Source organism: Haliotis cracherodii, unplaced genomic scaffold, assembly GCF_022045235.1.
Source record: "Haliotis cracherodii isolate W230 unplaced genomic scaffold, xgHalCrac1.p SCAF_17, whole genome shotgun sequence".
Taxonomy (NCBI): Eukaryota; Metazoa; Mollusca; class Gastropoda; order Lepetellida; family Haliotidae; genus Haliotis; species Haliotis cracherodii.
This window is the reverse complement of record NW_027266272.1, coordinates 20016955-20043519: the sequence shown is the minus strand read 5'-3', so window position 1 is coordinate 20043519 and position 26565 is coordinate 20016955. Positions and strand designations below refer to the sequence as shown.

At 39.4% G+C, this 26565-nt stretch overlaps 1 protein-coding gene across 2 annotated transcripts in view; it reads left to right on the top strand.

Moving 5' to 3' along the window:
- Positions 1-26565, top strand: part of LOC139464948 (nostrin-like) — a 93089-nt gene that overhangs the window by 16541 nt on the left and 49983 nt on the right. Inside the window, exons 1-2 of one of the 2 annotated variants that reach the window (XM_071246576.1) lie at positions 1748-1968; positions 10749-11030. The exons of the other annotated variant lie outside the window; for it this stretch is intronic. Of the exons in view, the coding sequence (XP_071102677.1) occupies positions 10881-11030 (150 nt within the window). The 5' untranslated portion in view covers positions 1748-1968; positions 10749-10880. Of the gene's footprint in view, positions 1-1747; positions 1969-10748; positions 11031-26565 lie in introns of those variants that run through there. 2 annotated transcript variants of the gene reach the window in all.

The window sequence follows — 26565 nt, the reverse complement described above, 5'->3', positions numbered from 1 at the left end:
TTTTCCAATATGGACAGGAGATGTTCTGTGCTCCCTGTTGCAAATTAGCAAGATTTCACTTGCCATCACCCTTGATTTGATTTTTGGTTGGTTTGTTGTTTAACGCTGCTCTCAGCAATATTCCAGCTATATGACGGCGGTCTGTAAATAATCGTGTCTGGACTAGACAATCCAGTGATTAATATCATGAGCGTAGATCCACGCAATTGGGATCGATGACATGCATCAACCAAGTCAGCTAGCCTGACCACCCGATCCTGTTAGTCGCCTTTTACAACAAGCATAGTCACCTTTTACGGCAAGTATGGGTTGCTGAAGACCTATTCTACCCCGGTGTCTTCACGGCCCCCCTTGATATGAACATGATGAAGAATTGAAAGTTGAAAATGGGAGGCTAAACACAAAAACAACAATTATCAGCATCGGTACGCCACTTTAAATCATGTCAGTCATTTTTTGGCCAATAAACAGATATTTTTCAATATTCATGTTCATTTTGCATGTTCTGTTATCATAACACTATGTGCTTGACAACTGACATTATATTGTCTGGAGTATGGATGCCTATGGATGGATGTTTTTATTGTAGGTCTGTATTGGATGTATTTGTTTCAGTGTCTGTCAAAATGACAGACTACCCCACATGGGTATATTGTGTTAATCCCATTCTACATGTTCTAGCGTCTCTTGCTGCAATATTGCTAAAAGTGTCATAATATCTCACTCACTCACTCACTCGGATAGCCTAGTGGTTAAAGCGTTCGCTCATCACGCCGAAGACCCTGGTTCGATTCCCGACATTGGTACAGTTTGTAAAGCCCATTTCTGGTGTCCCCTGCTGTGATATTGCTGGAATATTGCTAAAAGCGGCATAAAACCATTCGCACTCACTCACTCTTTTGTTGAATTAGCCTATTTCACTGACCTGACTCCAATAACAAGTGTGATGCAAGTTCTAATGTTACCATTTGATGAAACTTCATATCATGTGGAACCCATGTGAGACAGACGTGAGGGAAGTGAAATGAGAATGTGAGAACATAGGCCAGCCATTGCCAGGAATAGCTGAGGTATAGCGTGTATAACACCAGACATTGTTTAAGTTATAGATTTCAAAGCTTGGAGCGGGGAGACCCCAGCTAAATAAATGCATCAAGCAGGACACTTTAACCTGACCCTTAATCAGAACATGAAATGAGGGGGGAGTGCCTCTCAGACTAATCACCCATGACATGAAGCTGATCAGCTGCCTCATTCCTCGGACACATCAGTACTGAAAGGCAATTTGTCAAGAAGTGGGGAAATCTCCTATGTTTATTCCAGTGTTATCTGTGTCTAGGATCAAAATGCTGGAGTGACAAGCTTCCCAATATTCCCAACACTGCAGTGTGGAAGCATCCGAAGCTGAGGTTAAACTGAATTGAGTTATCATCAACTTTGCCAGTCTCGTCACCAGCTGACCAGCATTTGAACAGACACGGTGAGAATCTGCAAGGTCAGCATTCTCAATTCAGGAAGTGGAAAACCTAATTTGGATTGTCTTCAGATCTGTCCATGGTAAGGGTTTAGACCTGGAACTGACCAGCAGGATAACAACAGCCCCAGCGAGACTGTAATGATATAATAGGAAGATCGACACTGCGGCAAGCTCTGCTTGTTGTGGAGACTGCAAGCCTGTAGCACTGGTGGAATGTTACGTAGATAGTGTTTCCGATCTACACAACTCCTCAACTCGTCTGGGCTGGGAGTGATGTAGTGATGATGCTGGGGTTGGTTTCTGCGTCACTTGTTTGTGTGGGGAGGATCTCGGTGAGTTGTGATGGCCTCTCCTCCATCCTGCCTGTGTAGGAAAGTCATCCGTTCCTGTGTCCTGTGATCTGATGTATGGATTTACTTGTGGAAACTGAAGCAGGAATGTGAACTTCATGGATAGCTGAGAGACTGTGTGGATTTACTTGAGAAAGTTGTGTGGGTATTTTCACGACCTATGTGTATAGGTTTAAACAAATAGAAAACGTTCAAATTATGACAGTCCCTATCTGTGCCAGGAGCCAGTGTTCAAATTCATGGTGTCTTATATGACGGTTTATATTAGTTTGTTGATGAGCTAGTCTTGTTATGGTTCACCATCTCTGCCATGTGTATTTTTATTGGTAGGGGATATAAATAATGCATCCTCAGAGTTTTGACCTCTATACCTCTGCTACATCATCTACAGTGAACTGAGAAAAATGGGGGGAGTTTAGAACAGGAATTACAAGATTTAGTGGCTGCTTGAGGAGACTTGTTGATCCCGTCATTGTTGATGTGTTTATCAGTAACTGGGTGAATTTTCTTGCTCTTTGGACAAAATGTTGGACATATACTGTGATAAATATGGATACAAACACACTGGTTTTACAAAAACACGAAGAAGATTGTGTTGTTAGATTGACCATATTGATAGTGTATAAAATTATATCAAGTGGTTCTTGTCATAGTTTACGGGTAAGAATATTGGGGTTCTTTGATTCAAATTCTATGAGAGCAACCGGTGAAGGAACCAGGGTCCCTTGTTTTTTAACGCTAGACAGTGAATGTATTTCGGAATTCACAAACCAAGAGTAAACTTAAGGTTACTAGAAACAAAGCCATAGTACATAATGGATTGTTATGATGAGTATGTCAACGTTCTGGTTTTATTTTCTGTTTTGACCTTTGTTATTCTGAGGGAGCATTGTGCCTTGCACACTGAATTGAATTATTGACATATTTTCCTTCCCAGAACTTTCCAGTTAAATCCTTCTTGTAAGCTTTTAAAGTGTTACTAATCAATGACATGTAATCTCGTATCCACCATCAACTGTAAATACCTGTGACCTTCATTCAGGCTGTTATTAATTGGATATGTTTGTATTGATATATCAGCTCAACATGCTGAAAATTATCATGATATATCAAATAATAATAAATTACGTTTTCTGAATGTGTACAGAAATAAATTACCTATGTCAAGCAGCCATTAATCAATATAATGGTAAATATGAACAAGACTGATCCATAGTTTAAAATTGAATTTTCTGCCTTTTCATTTTCCATCTCAACCATGGTAATGTTAAGTTCAAATGATTCTGTGGCACTAAGTTATTTACATCAATACAGCACTGACGTTAAAAAAATCATTGATATCGCGATACGATGGCATCCTGACCATGCATACCAGTGTTGAAATAATTCAGTTATTTCGGACACTGATCCCTATTTTTCATACACCCTATCATCATATCGCTCTCTTGCACATGTGTGTCTTAATGTAAAGAAGGTGGGCTATCCTTATGCCTCTCTTGGGTACATCATGCTAGTTACATACTGTTGCACAATGATCTGGCTGCTATACATAGCTACACAGGCTTGTTGATCAATACCAGCTTAGATCAGCCTGTGAGATTGGCCTCGTGCCACTAGCCAGGCGAGAGGGGCAGTTATGGTCAGGATGTTGGGGTTGTTACAAAACCTGCATTCCGAATGGGGATTAGTTGATTTGTGTGGATGCAGACATGTGTATATAATAATCCCTGCTAATAATGAATTATGGTTGTGTATCGATATGGCGATACAGTATTGTATCCCAGTATGAGGCCCACGATTTAAATCCCCTGTATCGCGATACATATGATACATTACAAGTTATTTTGGTGTAAAAACATGTGAATAATAACTAGCAACAACCAGCTTGTGCAGATTCTCTAGCTTATCCTGGTTGGCTATAAATAGCATAACATTCGCAGTGCCCTCTAGCCTATTATGTGTTTCTGCCTCAGAATATCCCTTCTTTGGTCTCTTGAATTTTAGAAAAAAAAATCCAGGGTGTGATTCACTTGCAAAAAGAGAGAATATCAAGTTATGAATTATGAGTACTTTTTCGGGATACGAATCGTATCCCACCCACAGTATCATAAAACGTATTGTATCGCAAACCACTGTTTTGTTATACCTCTAGTGAATTACCACTAGATCATGTAAATTTTACAATATTATTACTCACTGTAGGGCAGGGTACAAACTAACTACATATGGAATAAATATAACTATCAACATGAGAGGTATATATACATAATGTACATTATATATATAGATATTACATATTATTTCATTCATAGTGTATAAACATTTATATGTATATATCATGAGGTGGCTGGCAGCGTGTACTTTAATGATGCTGATACTGTACAGATAAGACATAATAATCATAAGGTCATATCTTGATGTTATCTGTAAGAGAGGTTCTTTTAATAAACATGTCTGAGATAGTTTGTGAAACATATGTTGCTCTTTCTGGACAGGGGTTCAGGATATTTGCTAGGATTTTATTATCAGTTTGGCAGATTTGGAGGTCTAGTGTTCGAATGAGAATATATCTGTTTTTGCTGATGTAAGGTCTGAAATTGTACAACATACTTCCAGTTAAGTAAACAGAAGGTTCATCCAGGGTCTCTAAATACAGACTGTTTACCCTACAGCTCACTTCACACTATTGAATATTGAACCATTGACACAATATAAACATAAGCACCTCCAAGCAATATTCAAGCAAGGACCACCAAGTATTGGCTCCATAAGTAGGGAATAAAACTGGATATCCACTTTAACCATCACCCAATAGTATGTGGTGATCTCAGTTGGTTAACACGCAGTAACCCTGCTTTCACTGAGGTGGATAAGGGAGGCCAACAGGTGGACTAAACTGTAGCAGAGCCAAGTGATTTCATGGCTTCTTGCCTCTCCTTGGAAAAGTCAAATATTTCACCTTTGGTAAATGTGACTTGATTTTAGAAGTCTGAGATCTTTATTGTGGTCATAAAAATGTATTTACTGAATGGAGAGTTTTTCTGTCAGAATATTTAAACTGATTATGTAACAGTCTGCCACTTTAGCCACAAGCCTGAAGCCCCAGTCTAGTAAACCTCTGTTTGATCTCGTAAGCCCAGCTAATAATATCCATATGACAACAGTAAGATGTTCTCAACATGATGCTAAGAGCCAAGTTCAGTTTGGTAGACTCAACATGCTAAAGGGTTTGTGGACCAGACTGAACTCTTATGTTAAGATGTTAATCTAATCTTGTTAAAGTGCTAATCCAATCTTGCAACATTTAAATGTAAGTTCTAGCCCAGATTCTATGGCTTCTACTTCTCGAATTCTGTATTATCATCAACTTTTTTTTAACAGTTCTTAACTATTTAGACTCTTGTTACAATTCGGAGCATGTCTATAAAAAAGTAGTTAATCATGTATTATGTAATATTTGTATGCCAGGATAGTCCCTGCTCACTTATAACTGACATATAAGTGAACTGATATCTACAAACTGGCTCTGTAAAGGTTATGCAATATTCTACAATGACATATGACATTTTAGAATCCTGCATTCTGATTGTTCCATCAAAGGTATCAAATTAGGAGATAAACTTAGGTTTGTTTTCAGTTTAGAGGTTTCAAACAGATGGAGAAAATGGTAGGTAACCAATGTTTTGATTTCAGCCTAATGAAGGGATTTTTTGGAAATTTTATGAAAACAAAATATTTTTTTTTACAATCTCTTTGAATTGACTGTTTCTAATGGTCATATAGGGATATGAGTCATATCGTACCCATAGTATCAGGATATGTATCATATTGCGACCCAACCATATGGTTACACCTCTGACAAATAATGAAAGAAGAGAATAACTGTTCTACGCAAAAATTAGTCAAATCAATTAATATTTGATGTGATTGAGTTTTACAGTTGAACAGTACAAAAATTCCATGTTATCTGTATAGTCTCTAAAATTGTATAATTTTGATAGAAACAAGCAACTACATTTAAATTGAAAAGGAGCCCCAGTAAACCTGTGGAAAATCTAGACTTGCTTTATGTAGAGCTATATCCCCAGGAAGGGCTGGGCGGAAGGCAATGTAATATGGTTCAGGGTAGGGCTGGGACGAGTCCAAATTTACTTCCCGGGTACCCGGCCCCCTAGTACCCAACCCTACCCGGTTACCCGCTGTAAGTCTCAAGTTGGGCACAAAATGTTCAGTTGGGAATTGTTTTACCAGAGACCTGGCAGAAAGTATTTAGATAAAGTATAAAACGATCTGATTGTGCATACACTTAAGTTTACAGTCAAAGGTTTGTCCTTATTAAACATATTAATTCAGGACGAATGTGCACATAGTCAGAAAGAAATGCAACTTGCACTTGTGTAACCATGGAATTTTATTATTATTGTCATTAAGCAATATATCACATGACTAACCACGGGTACAGGTAGTAGTTCTGTGGGTACCCAGGTTCTACTCAGGACCCACCCGACCCGAGTGCCCAAGTGACCCATCCTAGCCCTAGTTCAGGGACAGCGAAACAGGCTAATGTCTGACTTGCCAATCCAGAAAATCCAGACAGATAAAATGAAATGTAGAATTTATTCGGTAGTTAAATATTTGTTTTACAAGTAAAGAGAGAAGTAAGAACTCCAACAGGAAACAATATGTTTGTTTGTGTTGAGTGTTATAGTTCTCTGTAGGTGCTACACAAATACCCCTGTGTTGGCACTGGCATTCCTAGAGGTAATAGGAACAGCTTATCCATACCATTTAGGAATCCTGCTTGGCTGGGTTTGCCTTGGTCTGTCAGAATTCTTCACTACCTCAATGTAGAGACTTTCCAGGAAGCAGAGAAACACTTTACAGTTTCTATGCGTTAAAATTTATTTACAGCTCCATAAGAAAAGTCTGTAAGACACTTTTATCATGATTTCTCTCTTGAATGTTTGTAGGTAGGGAGTTTGAAGAAATATTTTCATCTAGCTAGACATAACATGAACTATTACCTGGGTTTGAAATACATTTCTTGTATTCACTTAAGTCTGTAGATGTCATAAGCAGCATGGGAAACCACAAGGAAATATCACTAGTCCTGCCTCATTTGTACTTGTCTCAGACAGGTTGACATCCGAACATATTGCCATAAAGTCAGACACTATGTATAATTGTATTATCAAGATAATGATTATCCAATTCAGGATCTAATCCCCTCAGTACACATGACACAATCAGTCTTCTGGCAACATGGCTTACTGGGTGTATGTCAAGCAATATTGTTAATTCTGTCTCCAGACCAACTTTTGGTCTCCAAACGGTCAAACATTAGTGTTAGTACAAAAAAACGGTGAGTTTATGTTTTGGGTATCAGTAAAAAAAATAAAGCACAAGATTACAAGAAACACACCATTTCAATACCTGAAAACACATATGACCCTACATTTCTGAGTAATACATATTGAAAATTGGGCCCCAGGTAACTGGTTATTTCAACCTTCAATATTCAGGTGAATCAGCCTCTTGACATCAAGGTGAAATAAACATATATATTGCAAGTGATTCCATGGCATTTGATTGGATAATGAAGCAATTTTCCCTGTTTGTTTCCATTACCCAAAACAACAACAGGCCACACCCTCTAATGGACTGCTGTTTCCTGATTGGCTGATAATAATAAGTGCAGTATTTGTGTTGTATTATTGTGCTGAATAATGTCACTGGTTTCGTATTTACTCTACAGTTATTGTTGTGCTAATCATGAAATAAGTTAGTGTTTGAAGTTGCTATTGTTGACATATTTATTTACGTTTTTGTGTTTATGGAGTCATAAACTGAAGACAAGTGTGCCCCCTTTCTGTAAATCTGTTACGCATATTTACACAGTGTGTCCACCAGTTTTATATTTACCCCTCCATAAATGAAAAAATATTGAAGTCAATTCTTAACTAAGCTCCAACTATTCCATAAACGAATCTAAATATTCCATAAATGAATCTACCGTATTCGACGTAATTAGCACCCCACTCTAATAAGCGCCCACGGCGATATTTGCTAATATATTGGCCAGTGAACAATCCCAATTAGCACCCTTCCGACTGATCAATGTACACAAGACTTATTTATTTGTGTATAATACACACTCGTGCGTTATATTCACCCTTCATTATGGGCAATTAAATTCTGGAAAAATATATCTGTCGTATATAAACAGTTCAGCATAAACCATGAAATTTATCTTTCAACTCTGTTTTTTCCCCGCCAAAATTATATTCTAATAAGAGCCCCCTATTTCTAATTTTGAGAGCGCCCTGGGCGCTTATTACGTCGAATACGGTATTATAAGAACCAGAACTATTTGGCACATGTAATATTACACAGTTTATTAAATGGCTCATATCTACATCATGCACACGTCTATGTGGAAGTAAACAATGGCGTGCTTGAAGCGGAGTGATTACAGAGCAAGGCATGCTTGATGTCTGAAGAGGTTAAGTGAGTGGCACTTATCATGGCGTCATATTGGAGGGTGTTGTCATAGACTCATGTGATATCGATACCAGCTTTAGAAATTGGCACTAGTCCTGTAGTCCTTGCAAAACTGCCCAATAGTTATGGTTTGGTAGAAATTGGCTATTTATAAGGGTTTGATACGTTATCATTATAAGGACTAGCGGACTAAAATTTTTTGTTTCTACCCCTGGACACCAAGCAGTACTTTACTGGGTCAGAAATTGTCTTTGCCTCTTGCAAGGATATTTGGGGCAGACGGGTAGCCTAGTGGTTAAAGCTTTCGCTCGTCACGCCGAAGACCCGGGTTCGATTCCCGACATGGGTACAATGTGTGAAGCCAATTCTGGTGCCCCCTGCCATGATATTGCTGGAATACTGCTGAAAGCGGTGTAAAACCATACCAACTCACTCATTGCAAGGATATTTCAATGAACATAGAAATGCAAACATTGTAACATTATAAGCTATGGACAGAGCTCCAGATAAGCTTCTGGTGTTGTGGGTGTTTTACCCATGAATTTTAAAATCATTGGGTATCAGTAATTCTATCTGCGTATTCAAATTTCTGTTACCCACTAGTTTTCACAGATGTGGGTATTTAAGTTAAATATTTAAAAACACTATTCATCTAGTCCCTGCAAACTGGTGTCATGTGGGTTCGAGAGCTTTATAGGACTCAAAAATACCACGAATACTTCCACAAGAAAGTGTGATGGCAAATGATCATGATGTAACTGTCATCGTGGAGTTTGGCAGGGTTGACGGAATGCCCGTTTATAATTCAAAATAAGTTGCTGATTTGGTAATCGAATACGCAGGGTTACTTCACAATATTTTGATGATACGCACAAGTTTTATTTTTGTAGCGTATCTGTAATGTTCGTTGCGTATTTGATACGCTTGGATTATATTTTACTGCGTATTTCTGCATTTCTGATGCGTATTTCACGCAGATACGCAGCTTATCTGGAGCTCTGTATGGAGCAAGTGTGGATACAACTACACTGATAAAAACTAACAGTTTTAGTCCACTAGTCCTTATGATGATAACATACAGTAAACCCCTTAAAAAGGGAAAATGTCTACTGGTCCTTATGATACCTTAACTATTGGGCCGTTTGGCAAGGACTACAGGACTAGTGCTTATTTTCTAACACTGAGCTTATAAATATACAGGCTGCCATTCCGCAAGGTGTCACCAGCTGGTTTCTTGGTTCCATGGGCAGGAATTGTCATGAAGTCATTCAAGACTAACAGGATAGGGTGCCCACACTCGCTGACTTGCTTGATGCATGTCATCATTTCTTAATTGCGTAGATCGATGCTCATGAGGTCAATCATTGGATTGTCAGGTCCAGACTCAGTTATTTACAAACCGTCGTCATATAGCTGGAATATTGTTGAGTGCAGTGTTAAACAACAAACAAACAAACAAACATCATATGGCATTGATCTTATCGGGATACATGTCTAAACTTCAAAGAAGGGAAGGAATCAACTGAAAGGGTACACACACACACACACACACACACACACACACACACACACACACACACACACACACACACACACACACAAACACACACAAACCCCGTTTCACCTCCCCTATTTCAAAGACAATAATGATATCCAACATCATACATGACGGGCTCATGTGTAGTGCAGGATATGATTATGCCTTGTTTCCTAATGAACATTTGTTGATATTTGCCAGTAGCAGCCCAAGAGAATTTCTGTCACTGGCCTAATGAAGACTGATTGTCGTCGTCATGTTAGAGACATAAACTACTGCGTTATGATCGGGTGTTAGATATTTGATTACATGTCACTACGTATGCTCTGAGACCCTGGCACAGATTGGTACAGTCGTAACTTTTAACTTCTTTGCTATTTTGAGAATGCAAACTATGACAGTATGCAGTTTTGCATGGAATGTGCGATGACATTTTTTGTTAAAATTCTAGTTGATGATTAATGATAAATACTCTTCAGAAATTTAACAAATGTTATATTTGGGATAACACTTTCTAAGTAAAGTACGGATTCTCATACTTTTTTGGGTGGAGTCCAGTTCGGGATTCGAACTCACACTTGCCAGAGTGAGGCACCTTATCGCCAACACACAAAGTCAGCGATCTAACCTGCTCAGCCACCGAGGCTTCCACAAAGAAAGTGCTATCCCAAACGAGAAAGAGTTATCCCAAAAATAACATTTGTCACATTTGACCACTTTCCAAATGGCATTGTGTATTCTTTAGAAACTGACTTGTTCTATGAAACTGTACATGCTCATTGTCTTAAAGTTTCTTAAAAAGTTCATGTTGTGGAATCAAATGTAAAAAAACATTATTTAACTTATAATTTGCAAATTATCAAACTGAATAATTTTTATGCAGAGAGGCTATAAAAACTAAGCTTATTTGGAACAATATTCAAGATTGTGAAGTTCAGCGTCTTTGACTGAGATATTTGGAGGATTGTATTTCTATTCCACTTGGAATTGTGTTTGGGGACATGTGACCGATGGAATGAGTCACACTCTGTTGTGCAAGAGGTGTTCGACACGTCGTCATCGGAGCAACAGTCGCTTCCGTCGCATCTCCAATATGATGCCGCAGCCCATACAGGAAGTCCTCAACAGCCTCATGCTGCCCTACCCCATGGAGAAAATTGCAAAGGTAAACAAGCATGGACGCATACACATGATAACACGGACATTTATACGGCATGTGGTTGTTGGTTGATAAAATGGAATAAATGAGAATCTGGTATGGCATGTGGGTATTTGTTTGGAAGAGAATTTTCCATTTATTCATATTACAAATGTTGTTTGTTGAACTTGGGGCCTTTAGCTCCATCAGCGCTGGAGGAGCATTTATACTTGTACAATGTATGTGATATAACTGGTGAACTCCCTCCTCATCAGACTGGCATCTGTGTTTGTAGGAATGTAAGATACAGCCAGTAGTCATCTATCTGCACATGTGGACAGAAATCATTATATTTTAAAGTGGGCACTAGGGCTGCAAAGAATACACTATGAGGCGAATACGATTTGTATCATGAATATAGGGTAAAGAATACGAATAATAATTCACGAATACAATAACAAGTCAGCAGTTGATGTATCATTTGTCATATTCAGCATTTTCAGTCAGGCAACAACAACATTAATTATTTGACATGGTATGTTAATTTTTAATATATTATTCATTTATATACTGCATTTATCCAGGTACTAGTATCTGCTCAAATGCAACAATGACCAGTGACCACAATACTGTCAAATCAAATAGTATAAGAGTGTTGTCTTATGAAGAAATCTATGCATAAAATATGTTCTTATGGGTATTCTTTTTATGTAAATGCATATGTTTGCATATTCATAAATATTCGATTCTAGTGGCCACAAATAACGAATTTGGATACGGTTTGATTCAACGAATACGCGAGTGAATCGTAACAGCCCTAGTGGATACGAACAGCTTGTACTGTGAGTCCTGCATTTATGAGCTAATTTGAGTTGGTGCTTGTCATTGTATCCCAATTTTTAGATTGATGCTCATGATGTCAACCACTGGAGATTTCCTCAATGAAGTGTTTTAACACTGGTGAAGAAGAGAGATATGCCAAAACCATTGAATGATAACAGGTTTTACTTATGAATATAACGTATTGCTCAGTTGTTACATTTTTCATTGCTGACATTACGTTTAGTAGGGCGTTGGTGCCTTTGTCAAGCATGTGATCACAAAGGAAACATACGAGCAGTGCATCTGAAACATCACATTGAAAGTACACTAAAATGTACTCCAAAAATCAGTACTGTCTTCGTCGATAAAAGAGCTTCTAAATGACGCTTAAAGATGTTATGAAAGCTGACATTTTGCTGTTGTTGTTGTTGTTGTTGAACATTGTTGTTGTTGTTGTTGTTGTTGTGATTATATACCACAGGTATCCAGGCACTAGTGTCTGCTCAAATGTGGTTTAATTTTCTCCCCGACCACTGGATCCGTTTGCATTTCAGTTATCGTTCTCAACTCCCTGGGGAGTATACAACCCAAGCTGCCCTGGGGCGCTAGAAGGTTTCTACATCCACCTCACATATCGAGTACACATTCCCTGCTGGGTGAACAGAGGCACATTTGAACTAAGTCACTTGCCAAATATTGATATGTTGCAAAATGATATTTTGTGCAAAGTTGAAGGGCTCTTTATGGATCTGAGATGGTATCTAACAATGAAATATCACCTGTTTGGAGTACAAATACCGGAAAGTTTCAGTAGGTACGAGAGTGTGCCTCAGTAATGTGGAACCAGGGCATGCGGTATGATATTATGTGTTTTCAGCAAGGTCAGACGGATGTTCCTCAGTGACCTTTGCAAAGTCTGTCTGATGTGTGCAGAGGTGAAGGTGAAGATGACATGGTGTTTAACATTGCGTTCAAGATTATTGCACTAACATAGCAACATGCATGTTTGTGTGATGTGGCTGTTTGTACTAGTCCAGACTAGGGTTGATTTAATGTGCTAACCCACTGAGATATCGTGCCGCTGTTTAACATGAATACCCCACTTAGACTCTTTATACTGACTCCGAGCTGGCAGGTCCTTTTTCATCACATTAATTCCGAGCACCAGGCAGGATAACAAAAAGTACCACCTTTAAATGTGTTTTGGTATGATGCGGCCAGGGAATTGAACCACTGATCTTCGCTCTCCGGGCAGGTGCTCCATCCACTTCACTTATTTGAGTGACATGATGCAGATAGATATCTTTTTGACACATAGAGGTTTATGAGGCTATCACCACCTGCAGCAAACTTTGGAAACAACCTGACCTGAGACCTGAGACCTGAGACCTGTGAAGATCTGGGTAGAGAACAGGTCTTCAGCAACCCATGCTTGCCATAAGATGAGATTAACAGGATCGGTTGGTCAGGCACGCTGACTTGTTTGATGCATGTCATCCTATCCCAATTGCGTGGATTGATGCTCATTATGTCAATCACAGGATTGTCTGGTCCAGATTTATTATTTACAGACCGCTATCATATAGCTGGAATATTGCTGAGTGTGATGTTAAACAACAAACAAACAAAACAAACAAACAAACAAAACTTTACCTGAAGTCAATATAATTCTCAGTTGATTTCAGTTTTAACTTGAGTTGACAAGTCCAAGAGACTAATGGCCGTCAGACTGCTATCACTTGTTACAGTTACTAGCTTTTAATACTGACTGAGGTGGTCTGAAACTCCACATAACTCACATTACACTTTATGGAATACCATATTCGACGTAATAAGCGCCCAGGGCGCTCTCGAAATTAGAAATAGATGGCCTTTATTAGAATATTATTTTGGTGAAAAAAAAAATAGTTGAAAGATTAATTTCGTGGTTTATGCTGACAGCCTGAAGTGTTTATGTACGACAGATACATTTTCCAGAATTTAATTGCCCATAATTAAGGGTGCATATAACAAACGAGTGCGTATTATACGCCAATAAATAAGTCTTGTGTACATTGATCAATCTGAAGGGGTGCTAATTGGGATTGTTCACTGGCCAATATATTAGCATATGTCGCCTTGGGCGCTTATTAGAGCGGGGTGCTTATTACGTCAAATACCGTAATATACACTGGTGATGTACTTTAGCAATGTCCAATCATATTTCATGAACTGGATGACCAAACCTGGCAACAAGAGCCTCAGTATATGAAAGAAAATAACCAGCTATTCAATTATCGTTTATGGATATGTACAGCCCATCATAGCAAGCCGCACACATAATGCTCCTATTACTTCCAGCCAGGGCTGTTTGAAAGGCTAGTATTCCATAGAGTTGTCTCCACCACTGCCGTTATTGGGTCGTAATTCCCTGGCAGATATACACATGGGAGTACTGCCACATGAACTAACTTAGTAGTAATCTGTTATGCTTTTAGTGGCTCCATCTGGCGGAATATGTCCCATTGTGTAAAGCCTAGGGATGGCATAAGTCACGTACCATCAACTCTCACGTTCTGACCAGCAATCACTGGATGGATGTGGTATTATATTTCCATTTCCACATTTCCACATCTGTGGGTCTTTCCTCTTGGGGCTTAGTTAGTGACAGGGTTTGGTTGAAATAGAGCTCATGGGGAAAAATGATTTTTTTCCCCTTGCAAGGATTTGAATTTATTAAAATTATTGTATTAGAGATTTCTTTTTAATCCCTTTGAGATCTGCTCAGCTTGTGAGATAAGGTGCAGGGTTTTGTACTTGACCTTTTTATTTACCCTTGCTTACAGCTGTTGTTTAAAGTCAGACCAATTCAACATTTTTATTGCAACTATAAATGAAGCTGAAACCAGGGCCTCCCATGCATTCAGTGGGAGTTTCACTCATGGCTGTATTTCACAGGAGTTTATGCTAATAGCTCTCTGAATATGCCCTGTGATATCCACAAGTGATGTGTTTGTGAAGGGCTTCATCTCTGGTGAACCTCACGAAAATTACATGTATGTGTTAAGAACGCAAATGAGAACTTTAAATGCATGTTATACAAAAGATTAAGTTATCAACGTTATGTACATAAGAAATATGCTAATTTGAAAAGGATTATAAGAGCATTTGTCTAAGGTGCTGCAATTCGCTGTGCAGAGTTGCGTCCCTTGGGCACGCCAGAGACATGTGGTCATGGTTCGAATCCTGTTCCGCCCGAATTAGGTTTCTAGGTTTGTCAGCGCTATAACCGTGCTCGTGGGTTTCACCAAAGTGGTAAACATCTGAGACCTGCATCACTTTGGGCTTTCCTCCCACATTTACATGATTTCAAGATGACATGTCGTGATATAACTGGAATACTGTTCAAAGCCGCGTTAACCCCACTCACTCAGGTTTTCTTGTATTAAGTAGTACTACAACAATTTGCAAGTCTTGTAGTCTTCTATCCTTACTGTCTTCTGAGAGTCTTGCAGAGATGTTTCCAACACATTTCATTCAAATTATTGCAATATATTAGGGAACACCAAAATAATATTCTAATAAGAGCCCCCTATTTCTAATTTTGATAGCGCCCTGGGCGCTTATTACGTCGAATATGGTACCATCAACTTTTTCGCCCTGAGACACATTGCTCTCCCCTGAATACCGAATACAAGTCTCGAATGCATTGAGAAAAGGATGCGATTTTAAGTTAAATTACTGAAACAATATTTGAAAAAGAAAATATATGAAGGAAACTTTATGTACATATTATTTTTTTAGATGTTGAATCTGTGTACCAAATACAACTTTCACTGCGTCCTGCGTACAACATTGTCAAGTCCCGAATACCCTCTAAACAGACCCACAAATCCTGTGTACCAAAAAGGAGTTGGCAGCCTATGCAGCTTTATAAACTAGAAGTTTCAGTCCACTGGTCCTTATAATGATAACATAAAGCAAAGCCCTTGAAAAGGGCAAATTTTGACTAGTCCTTATGATAACTTAACTATTGGGCAGTTTGGCAAGGATTACGTGACGAGTGCCAAATTTATCGCTGGCTATGTGCATTTTGACATGTACCACTTGGATTCTAGAGGATATGTATGATCTAATGTTTCATGATGAGAACAATCCTACTTATGCTTGTATTGTGATATAAGTGTGTCAGCACACTTTCCGCATGGAGTCAAAGCTACATGTAATGGGTACTTCCCGCTATTGGCTTGTTGTCTGACTGCAGGATCATGTACTCCTGAGGAGCTACTAGACTTGCACAAGTCTCTAAAGCAATAATAATTAGTTTAAATCATAATTTCTAGATTATATAAATAATTGTCCCAATAAAAGTCTGGTGTCCTTGTACTGTCTGGTTATCTACATGATCTAGGCTTGCCTATTAGGAGGATAGAATTACTTCACATCCATGGACTTATCCTCAGTACAGCCTTGGAGCAAGGCTAGGGAATTACAAGCAATCACAACATGCACAAGGCTGGTTGACCAGTTCTCATTTTGGGTAATTTTTCAAACCTGCTGCTGAGACTGGTGTAAGAGAGGATAAACACCTATGCCGGACACAGTGTTGTGCTCAATCCAAGCGCTGCAATCTCAAAATGAGACCTCCATTATTATATTTCTGTAAGGGTTTCTAATCATGAGTGGGGCCCAGGTGGCTGAGTGGTCTCATCCTGGGTTGGGTTCGCACCCGAGTCAAGGCTATTGGTGTAGCATCCCCAACTGAGCTACCGGGTCCACTTGTGTGTCTGCATGAATCAATAGTTGCCCAAAACTTTGGAGTCTAATTAAGCCCGATCATCATGTTCAGATGTCAGTGTTATAATGTGGACTCTGATTAGCTGAGCTGACCAGCCCAAACAGAATTTTACTACACTTTGGTTTCAGATAGTTATGTAGCAGTACATTATTGTATCCCGATGTGAGGCATACATCGAGTTCCATCCCCTGCATCATGATACGTACAGTCCATTACATTACAGACCCATGAAGATCCGGGGTAGAATAGGTCTTCAGCAACCCATCCTTGCCGTAAAAGGCGACTATACTTGTCGTATGAGGTGACTAACAGGATCAGGTGGTCAGGCTCGCCAACTTGATTGATGCATGTCATCAATCCGAATTGCGTGGATCGATGCTCATGATATTAATCACTGGATTGTCTGGTCCAGACCCGATTATTTACAGACCGTCGTCATAAAGCTTGAATATTGCTGAGTGCAGCGTAAAACAACAAACCAACCAACCAACCATCAACCATATTGCAGGTAGTAGGGACGCTAAGGAATTCCACTGTGACATTTTCATCTTCCTGCCTTTGGGTGTTGCTATAGTTCACTTATGAACATGTAAGTAACACATTGTGGATAAGTGCATAAAATATTGAAGTCCATTTCCGGCCGCATCATACCAAACAACATCTTGTGGTCTAGTGGTAGAGCGTCCGCCCGGAGAGCAGAAGGTCCTGGGTTCATACCAAAAGACGTTGAAAGATACTTGTTGTTATCCTGTCTGGGGCTCGGCATTAAGGGGCTAAAACAAGGACTGGTCGGCTCGGAGTCAGCATACTGTGTCAGAGTGGGGTATTCATGTTAAACTGCGGCATGGTATCTTAGTGTGCTAGCACTATAAATCGGCATCAGTCCGGACTAGTACAAGCATGCACGCACGCACTCACGCACGCATGCACGTCGCTATATAAGTGCAATAATCTTGGACGCGACGTTAAACCCAATTTCACCTCACCTCTGTTGTACTGAGTCCGGCATCAGTCCGGACTAATACAAGCAGGCACACAGGCATGCATGCATGCACGCACGCACGCATGCATGTCACTATATAAGGGCAATAATCTTGGACGCGACGTTAAACCCAATTTCACCTCACCTCTGTTGTACTGAGTCCGGCATCAGTCCGGACTAATACAAGCAGGCACACAGGCATGCATGCATGCACGCACGCATGCACGCACGCACGCACGCACGCACGCACGCACGCACGCATGCATGTCACTATTTAAGGGCAATAATCTTGGACGCGACGTTAAACCCAATTTCACCTCACCTCTGTTGTACTGAGTCCGGCATCAGTCCGGACTAATACAAGCAGGCACACAGGCATGCATGCATGCATGCACGCACGCATGCACGCACGCACGCACGCATGCACGTCACTATATAAGGGCAATAATCTTGGACGCGACGTTAAACCCCATATCACCTTCACCTCCTAAATGTTACTTCTAATGTGTTTAAGCTCCTGCAGCACTGCCTGTTGTCCTCCACCCACTGATCCATACAACACTTACATATTCAGCATATTCAGTACGATGTAGTGTTCTGATGGAGCCCTTGCGTGGGAAACCTCCTGAGTATAATGGACTGCCAACTCATGTCTGGGTTTTCATTCTTGATATAAAATAGAGGCAGGTTTCCTATTATTAAAATATCTGAAGACTAGAATTTGAAAACATTTGGGTACTTGTTATCACATGTAGACTTCTACTAGGATGCTTGTATCCTGGTTAGGCACACCAGAAATGGCTTCCCATATTGTCACCATGGGGGGAATTGGCCAGTGAAGGTTTCACCACTGCCCCTACACCCTAGCATTAGAAATTGGCACTAGTCCTATAGCCCTTGCCAATCTGCCTAACAGTTAAGGTATCATAAGACATAGCAGAAATTGGCCCTTTTGACGTGTTTCAAGGGTTTTGCTGTGTGGACTAGTGGACTGAAACTCTTAGATTCTATTGCTGCAATCCATTTATTGCTGTTTATATATAAATATGTCAGCAGGGTAGCTCGTCGTCCTGCTCCATGACTTCGGAATAGATTTATTTTATGAAAAAACAAAACAATCAGGAAATGCATACAAAGTCTAGCCAGCTCTAGCTAGCTCTATTACACATATGAAATCAGCATTGGAAATTTAAAAAAAATATTTTTAGAGTCAAGTAGGACATTGTGTAATCATGGTAATATAAGATTTCATAGGCTAAATGTTAGTCTGGGTAGATCAGCACACCTCTTCACTCAACAGTGCAGCCTTTCCTGCCCACACTCCCTGTGAAGCATTATGAGAGTGTTGGCTTTGGCAGGGAGACCTGTAGCTGACATTTCCATTGCATCACCAGTACCACAAGCTGGCAATCAGTTGCTTCCCATTCTTACTCCAATGACCTAATTCGCTGTTTGATTTCTTCCGGTTGTGGCCTCCAATGAAGAGTGGCTATCCTATTTCATACAGTTGTCGTGTGCTGCATTTGTTTAGGCCTTCTTGTTTTTTTAGTCGGTTTACAGATTTTTCTTTGACAAATTTAGTTTGATAAGGGAAAAAAAGATTTACAATAATAAATTCTTGTATGAGAAGATGGTATACCTGGATTTGTCTGCGGTTACTTACTATCCCATACTGTCGACACTGCATCGTCATGTAAATGATCGTAGTCTCATTACAAGATTCTAGAAATATATATTTTATTCTAATACAAAGTTTTAAAAAGTAAGAATTTTTATTTTTATTTTGTTTCTCCATTTCTCATTATTTGAAATCTAAGGATAATATTGGAATCAACTTTAAACAGTAAAAATACCTTTGTTACCATGGTAACATATGCATATGCTGCATCTAAATATTTACTGATTTAAAAAAAGTAAGGGAACACTTTCAGTATTGAAGATTGTTGTAGTTGGTCACTGAACATAAGCAGGTCAAAATGCTTTGTATCAATATGATCAACAAAATAATTTCTGCTTAAAGAACGCTCATATGACTACAGTTAACCGCTTAGGAATTGAGACCTGTGAAGATTGAGTGGTAGAATTGGTCTTAAGCAACCCATACTTGCTGTAAAAGGTGACTATGCTTGTCGTAAGAGGCGACTAACGGGATCAGGTGGTCAGACTCGCTGACTTGGTTGATACATGTCATCGATCCCAATTGTGTGGATCGTTGCTCATGATATTAATCACTGGATTGTCTGGTCCAGACTTGATTATTATACAAACTGCCATCATATAGCTGGAATATTGCTGAGTGCGGCGTTAAACAACAAACCAACCAACTGATATGAGTTGATAACTTTTAGAATCATAAAAAGGAAAGGCAAACAAAGATACATAGTTATACATAAAACAAGAAGGAAACTGTTGCTGCACGTGACAGACAATGTTTAAACTGATTGCATCAGGAACTGGGCAACTGTGTTTAATAGACATTTAGTGCAACCTTTGAAATTCACACTAGTCTGTGTCAAATGATGGTACTCCTCATTGACTAGTTGCATTTCAGGGCTATAATTCTGAACCAGTTCTCAATGCTTCAGTTTTCTACAACTTGGAACTAAATGAAACTGCCTGAAAAAAGTATGTGTAAACATAATAAACCATTCTGTCTTTTTCAAACAGGACTAACTACTAACTCAAAGGACAAGTGAAATAGCATTTCCACTAGTCCTCTGAACATGTCTAAAAAAAGACGAAATTCTAAGGCTGTTAATAAGATTGCGGCGTTAAACAACAAACCAACCAACCAACTTAGGAATTGACGTCAATATTTTTTGTGTTTGAGGATGTATAAACATAATATATAGTGTGCACTCTGTAAATCTGTATGATTTTCGCAAAGTATGCACACCAGTTTATGCCTCCATACACACAAAATAAGTCGATTCTAAAAATACAAGTCAGCAATAGTAACTTCACAGACAGCTTACATAATCATTTACTTAAAAAACTGAGACAACGATATGAAAACATTAACATCGATAAGCACAGGAATGCAACGTAAAACCCTGCTCACTCTGTTATCAGCAGTTCAAGAAATGGTAGTCCCCAGTGGGTATTGCTAATAGTTTTTTAGGTATCTTGAAACATACACGCAAACAAAGTTGCTTAGTTAGATAATCAAATGTCATGGAACCTCTTGCAATTTATTTATAAAGCAATAAGCTAGAAACAGGTAAACCTGTTTGCACTCATAATGTTTGGTGGGGTGGTCGGGTAGCCTAGTGATTAAAGCGTTCACTCATCATGCCGAAGACCCGGGTTCGATTCCCAACATGGGTACAATGTGTGAAGCCCATTTCTGGTGTCCCCCACCGTGATATTGCTGGAATATTGCTAAAAGCGGAGTAAAACCATACACACTCACTCACTCACCCCCATAATGTTTGATGAAATATGTAGTCAGAATTTCCTGAAGTGTTCATGACAAAGACCAGGGTTTAACCTAGCCCTAGCCCATCATTACGTCATGGTCTAGAGCGCAAGTCCAGAATGAGTTTACCGTTTAGTCAGCAAGATATTAATTACAGTAAATAGTTCTAAATAACATGAATAAAATCATGAATATTATAATGATTGAAACATGATAAAGTGGAAAAAACACAATAATATATGTGACAGCTCTGTGGATTGTTTTATAGGAACTGACTAATAAGAATGTATTTCGTCAAGTCAGGGATTTATCTAGACTTGCTCAGAGACTGATATTGGAGCCCATCATCAAATATCAGCAATAATTTCCAAATTGTAATTTAAACCCCTCAAATCATGTTATTAGGTTAAAACTAACGGTAACAGGACTGGTGAAGAGAAGGGGGGTTAACGTTTACTTATACATTGTTGCATGTTACATGTTGTGAAAATTAAAGTAAATAAAAATGTTTTTTCAAAGAAAATAACATTTTTCCTAGTTTGATGGCCAGGGGCAGTTCGTTTAGAATCCTAGATACATTCCTGGGTGTATTTTGTCTCAAATATGCAGAAAACGCTGGAAGACTTATGGGGAAAGCCAGTAGCTCCTGCCTTGGTGCTGGAAAGTGTGTTTCAACTCGACCAGATCAGTTGCCTACCACCGATCTGACCCAGTCTACAAACAACATGTGTCTTGACAAACATGGAGAAGTTTGTCCACAATCAGATCGAAACTCCTAGACAAGCTATATCTGTTTGCCATTCTGGATGACAAACCTCCTCCGTAGCCAATTAGAATCGTTTTGGGTCCTGATAGAGAAAGCTGACAATTTTTTGCAGGGCATGAGAAAATATTTTGATATGCAATCCTTTCTGAGGCAGTCATGTTCATAAATCACAGATTAAACAGAGGAACGTCGAGTGCACAAGATGTCATTGAACGTTACAGGTTCCTGTGAAAATGGGGGATCAGCTGAATACATTTCATGAAGACAAATATTTTTAATTGTGAACAGAGATGCACAGTTTAAAAACTATTCTGCTTGTCCGGCATGAGTTCAAGAAAGAACTTGTGGACTTGCGGCCCCCTGGTATTGAGTGGGAACTAAGCGTGGAAGGTTTATACAATATCTTGTCTCTATCTGGTGTATTTGTTGCTATTGCATCTCTTGGATGACTTTTGAAATCACAGGAATTGTTTGACAAGATTGATGTGAATTAGGACGGGAACAGTGAATCTGTGTTTGACTTGGGACGAGGTATTGTGCTTGACTTGGAACGCAATGGAGAAACTTCACAAGCATGTAAGTGTACTTAGGTTCAGTTCTCTATAGTATTCATTATCTTTATGAAGTTAATTCAGGTAATTGGTGAAACTGCCAGATTGTTTAATATTTTATTCCTCCGCTTCATGAGCTGCTGTGGGTGTGGGGCTGGAAGAGTGTGTTGAGGTAATGAGATTGGTATGCAACTTGTAAACAAAATAGCATCGTAATGTTTGTCATTCGGTCAGAGGTAGCCAACTTCGTTTCTTTTCGGTAAAAATCCATCTTGAAGTTGCATTTTTGTGCAGGATTTCAAATTGACTCATTTTCTTTCCAAAGTTTGTAATGATATGGAAGAATATCAGATCAGAAATGTACAACATGACAATGTGTCCTATTAACTTTTGTCTCCTTGCAAATTCGCTGATTGTGAAGGAAATTGTGTTAGTTAGTCATTATATTATAAGCCCAGGTGATCTGTTTGGGTTGAAATGTATTTTACCATGTTTAACATGCCATTATAAACCTACTGCCACTTTTGTCTATTGTATTGTAGATATTTTTCCATCTTGTAATAACCTCTTGGGATTTACTTATTCCAAGTTAAAGACCACATCACGGATGTGAGGTTTTACTTTTTGCAAGTAAGACCTAGTATGAGGTTTTACTTTTTGCAAGTAAGACCTGGTATGAGGTTTTACTTTTTGTAAGTAAGACCTGGTATGAGGTTTTACTTTTTGTAAGTAAGACCTAGTATGAGGTTTTACCTTTTGCAAGTAAGACCTGGTATGAGGTTTTACTTTTTGCAAGTAAGACCTGGTATGAGGTTTTACTTTTTGCAGGGGCGGTCGGGTAGCCTAGTGGTTAAAGCATTCGCTCGTCACGCAGAAGACCCGGGTTCGATTCCCGACATGGGTACAATGTGTGAAGCCAATTTCGGGTGTCCCCCGCCATGATATTGCTGGAATATTGCTAAAAGCGGCGTAAAACCATACACTCTCTCACTCACTTTTTGCAAGTAAGACCTGGTATGAGGTTTTACTTTTTGTAAGTAAGACCTAGTATGAGGTTTTACTTTTTGTAAGTAAGACCTGGTATGAGGTTTTACTTTTTGCAAGTAAGACGTGGTATGAGGTTTTACTTTTTGCAAGAAAGACCTGGTATGAGGTTTTACTTTTTGCAAGTAAGACCTGGTATGAGGTTTTACTTTTTGCAAGTAAGACCTGGTATGAGGTTTTACTTTTTGCAAGTAAGACCTTGCATGAGGTTTTACTTTTACCAAGTAAGACCTGGTTTGACGTTTTACCTTTTGCAAGTAAGATCTGATGATTTGAGTACCAGATGGAATTTGGACTTCGTGTTTCAAACGTACAATGTCCTGAAATCAAAGACAAGAAATGAAACTATTTCATTATGGATGACGGGAATCGAACCTGCAACCTCACATATCATGAGAGTTTTGTAACCTACTGTTTTCCAACTGAGCCACCAGGGCAGATGGTGAAAGAATGTTCAATTTTAGATGTCATGACTAAGTTTTGTCTATGCTGCATGTGTTTCTTTCTCTTGCACATTTTGATCTCATTCCTTTTATACTGCAACACCCTGTATTAATGCTCTATAAGATATCTTGACATTTTCTAATTTTTCAGTTATTTCTTGCAATTAGATGTTTTTTAACTGAGCACTCCATATCCCAGAGTCGTGCTTTATCCTTCACCTAATAACTTCTGTCCACGCTAGTAAAGGTGTTAAAGTGGATAAATGCACTGTCTCCTGATAATGGGCTGTGTTAGCTGTGTATCCTGTTACTATCTTGTCAGTTCTGGCAGATTTATATATGTATGCATGCATGACATCATGAATTCACTGTGTAAAAAAACAAAGTAGTTTATCATCAGTCATGTTAATATAGATAAGAGGAATGTAGATAAACAGTGCTGCCATAAGAGTTAATCAGGACGATGAGCCGCTAGTTTAGGCCTGCAAAGCCTGAACAGTCTGTCGTAGTTATTACTCTCAAGTGGGACCAGTGGGGTAGCCTCGTGGTTGAAGCGTTCGCTTGTCATGCTGTAGGCCCAGGTTCGATTCCCCACATGGGTAAGATGTGTGAAACTATTTATTGTGTAGCACTGGTGTGGTATTGCAGGAATATTGCACAAGGCAGTGTAAAAGGCAGCGTTAGAAATTGTCACTAGTCCTGTAGTCCTTACCAAACTGCCCAATAGTAAAGGTATCCAAAGGACTACTAGAAATTGGCCCATTCTAAGGGTTTTGCTATATGTTATCATTATAAGGACTAGTGGACAAATACTGTTAGTGGATGGTTAGTGAGACCTAGCTCACTCTGTTGTATTGAGTCTGGATCACTAGACATGCTATCAACCACTGGCTTTCCTTGCCCGTAATCAATAAATTGATAACAAGGTTTGTGTGCATGCGATCCTTGACTTAGACATGTTTCATCTGTTTCCAGCTCATATTTTGTCATTATTACCCACCAGTGTCGGTATTTGCTGTCCGTGTTTATCTCTGGTTTGTCTGGTCCAGGACTGATGGCTCAGCCATGTCTACTGGCAGCTATACATAGATGTCAAACTGCTGAAACTAGGGTAAAAATGTTACGATGATGGTGAAACGGGTGATAGTGATGATGATGTAGTAGTAGTTTAAGCTGCTGCTGCTGCTGATGATGATGAAAATGGCATCATGAAGCTGATGATGATGACGATGACAACGATGCTGAATGATAACGATAATGATGATGATGGCAATGATGATGATGAGGAAGAGGATGTAGATGTAGATGATTGTGGGTATGGTCAATGCTGCTGCTGCTGAATGTTTCAGATTTCTAGTGTAGCGTACCCATGCCCTAAGCATGCTCATAGCATTATTATTAACCCAATCAATGGAACACCGATAGCATAACAAATTGTACTAAACATATTTCCTGTTAAAATCTAGCCACACTTGAAGAAATACCACTGTAATGTAACCTGAAATAGCAGTGGCAAAAAGTATAAGGAAAACATTACCACACCGTGTCTATCAGTGTTTATCTGGCAGGCAGGCAGACTGTAGAACAAGCAATGGTTGTGTGCCGTATACATAACTGTGAATCACTGGCTGGCCATCTCTGCATCTCGAGCCATGTAGCATTATAACTTATAGCATGGAAATATATGGTGGATGATGATGATGAGTGAGTGAGTGAGTTGGGTTTATAACGCTGCTGAAACCCACGAGCACGGGTATGGTGTTGACAAACCTAGAAACATAATCAGGGCGAACCGGGATTCGAACCCACAATCATAGGTTTCTGCACAGCGAATCGTGGCGCCTAAGACGACTGGGCCACCCGTGCCTCCGATGATGATGATGATGATGATGATGATGATGATGATGATTTTGTATATCCGACATACACGTTAATCCAACATTATCATATGCAACCAACTATGTCAGATTAACGGGACTGTACATGGGGATGACGACAATGATGATGATGACGATGATGATGATGATGATGATGACGACGATATGATACCATACCATTTCTATCAGTGTAACAAACATCATGTGTGTGGTATCCATCACTAATTGCCATTTCTGCATCTCATACCATGCAGTCAATGAAGCCAATCTTGTCCACACAGCTGCAGCTGGTGTTCCTCAGCTGATAGGAAGGACCAAGGTGTGGATGCTGCTGATTGCTGCTCACATTGTCTGCCTCAGACAATTTCAGCAGTGTTGAGGCAGTTTTAAGCATGATAAGGTGTGTCCTCATGTTATCGCTATTTGCACTGGTTAACCCGTGGGCAGGGTCCATTTAATGTGCCAGTTCTGAGCTGTAGAGGCATCCCAAATGTTTACCTTTGATGAGGAAACTATAGGGTAAAATCTCCAACCGTAACTCCTGCCTTGAAATTTAAATAAAATCCTAACCTCTAGCTAGAAGTATTAAAAGTCATGTATGTAATATTTAGAGGTGTGTGGTATTAACGGCCCGTTATACGGGTATACAACTATTTGAAATGTTAATGACTATGTATCACAATAGGCTCGTGAAGACGCTGGGGTAGAATAAGTCTTCAGCAACCCATACTTGCCGTAAAAGGTGACTATGCTTGTCGTAAAAGGCGACTAACGGGATCGGGTGGTCAGGCTCGCTGACTTGGTTGATGCAGGTCATCGATCCCAATTGCGTGGATCGATGCTCATGATATTAATCACTAGATCGTCTGGTCCAGACTCGAT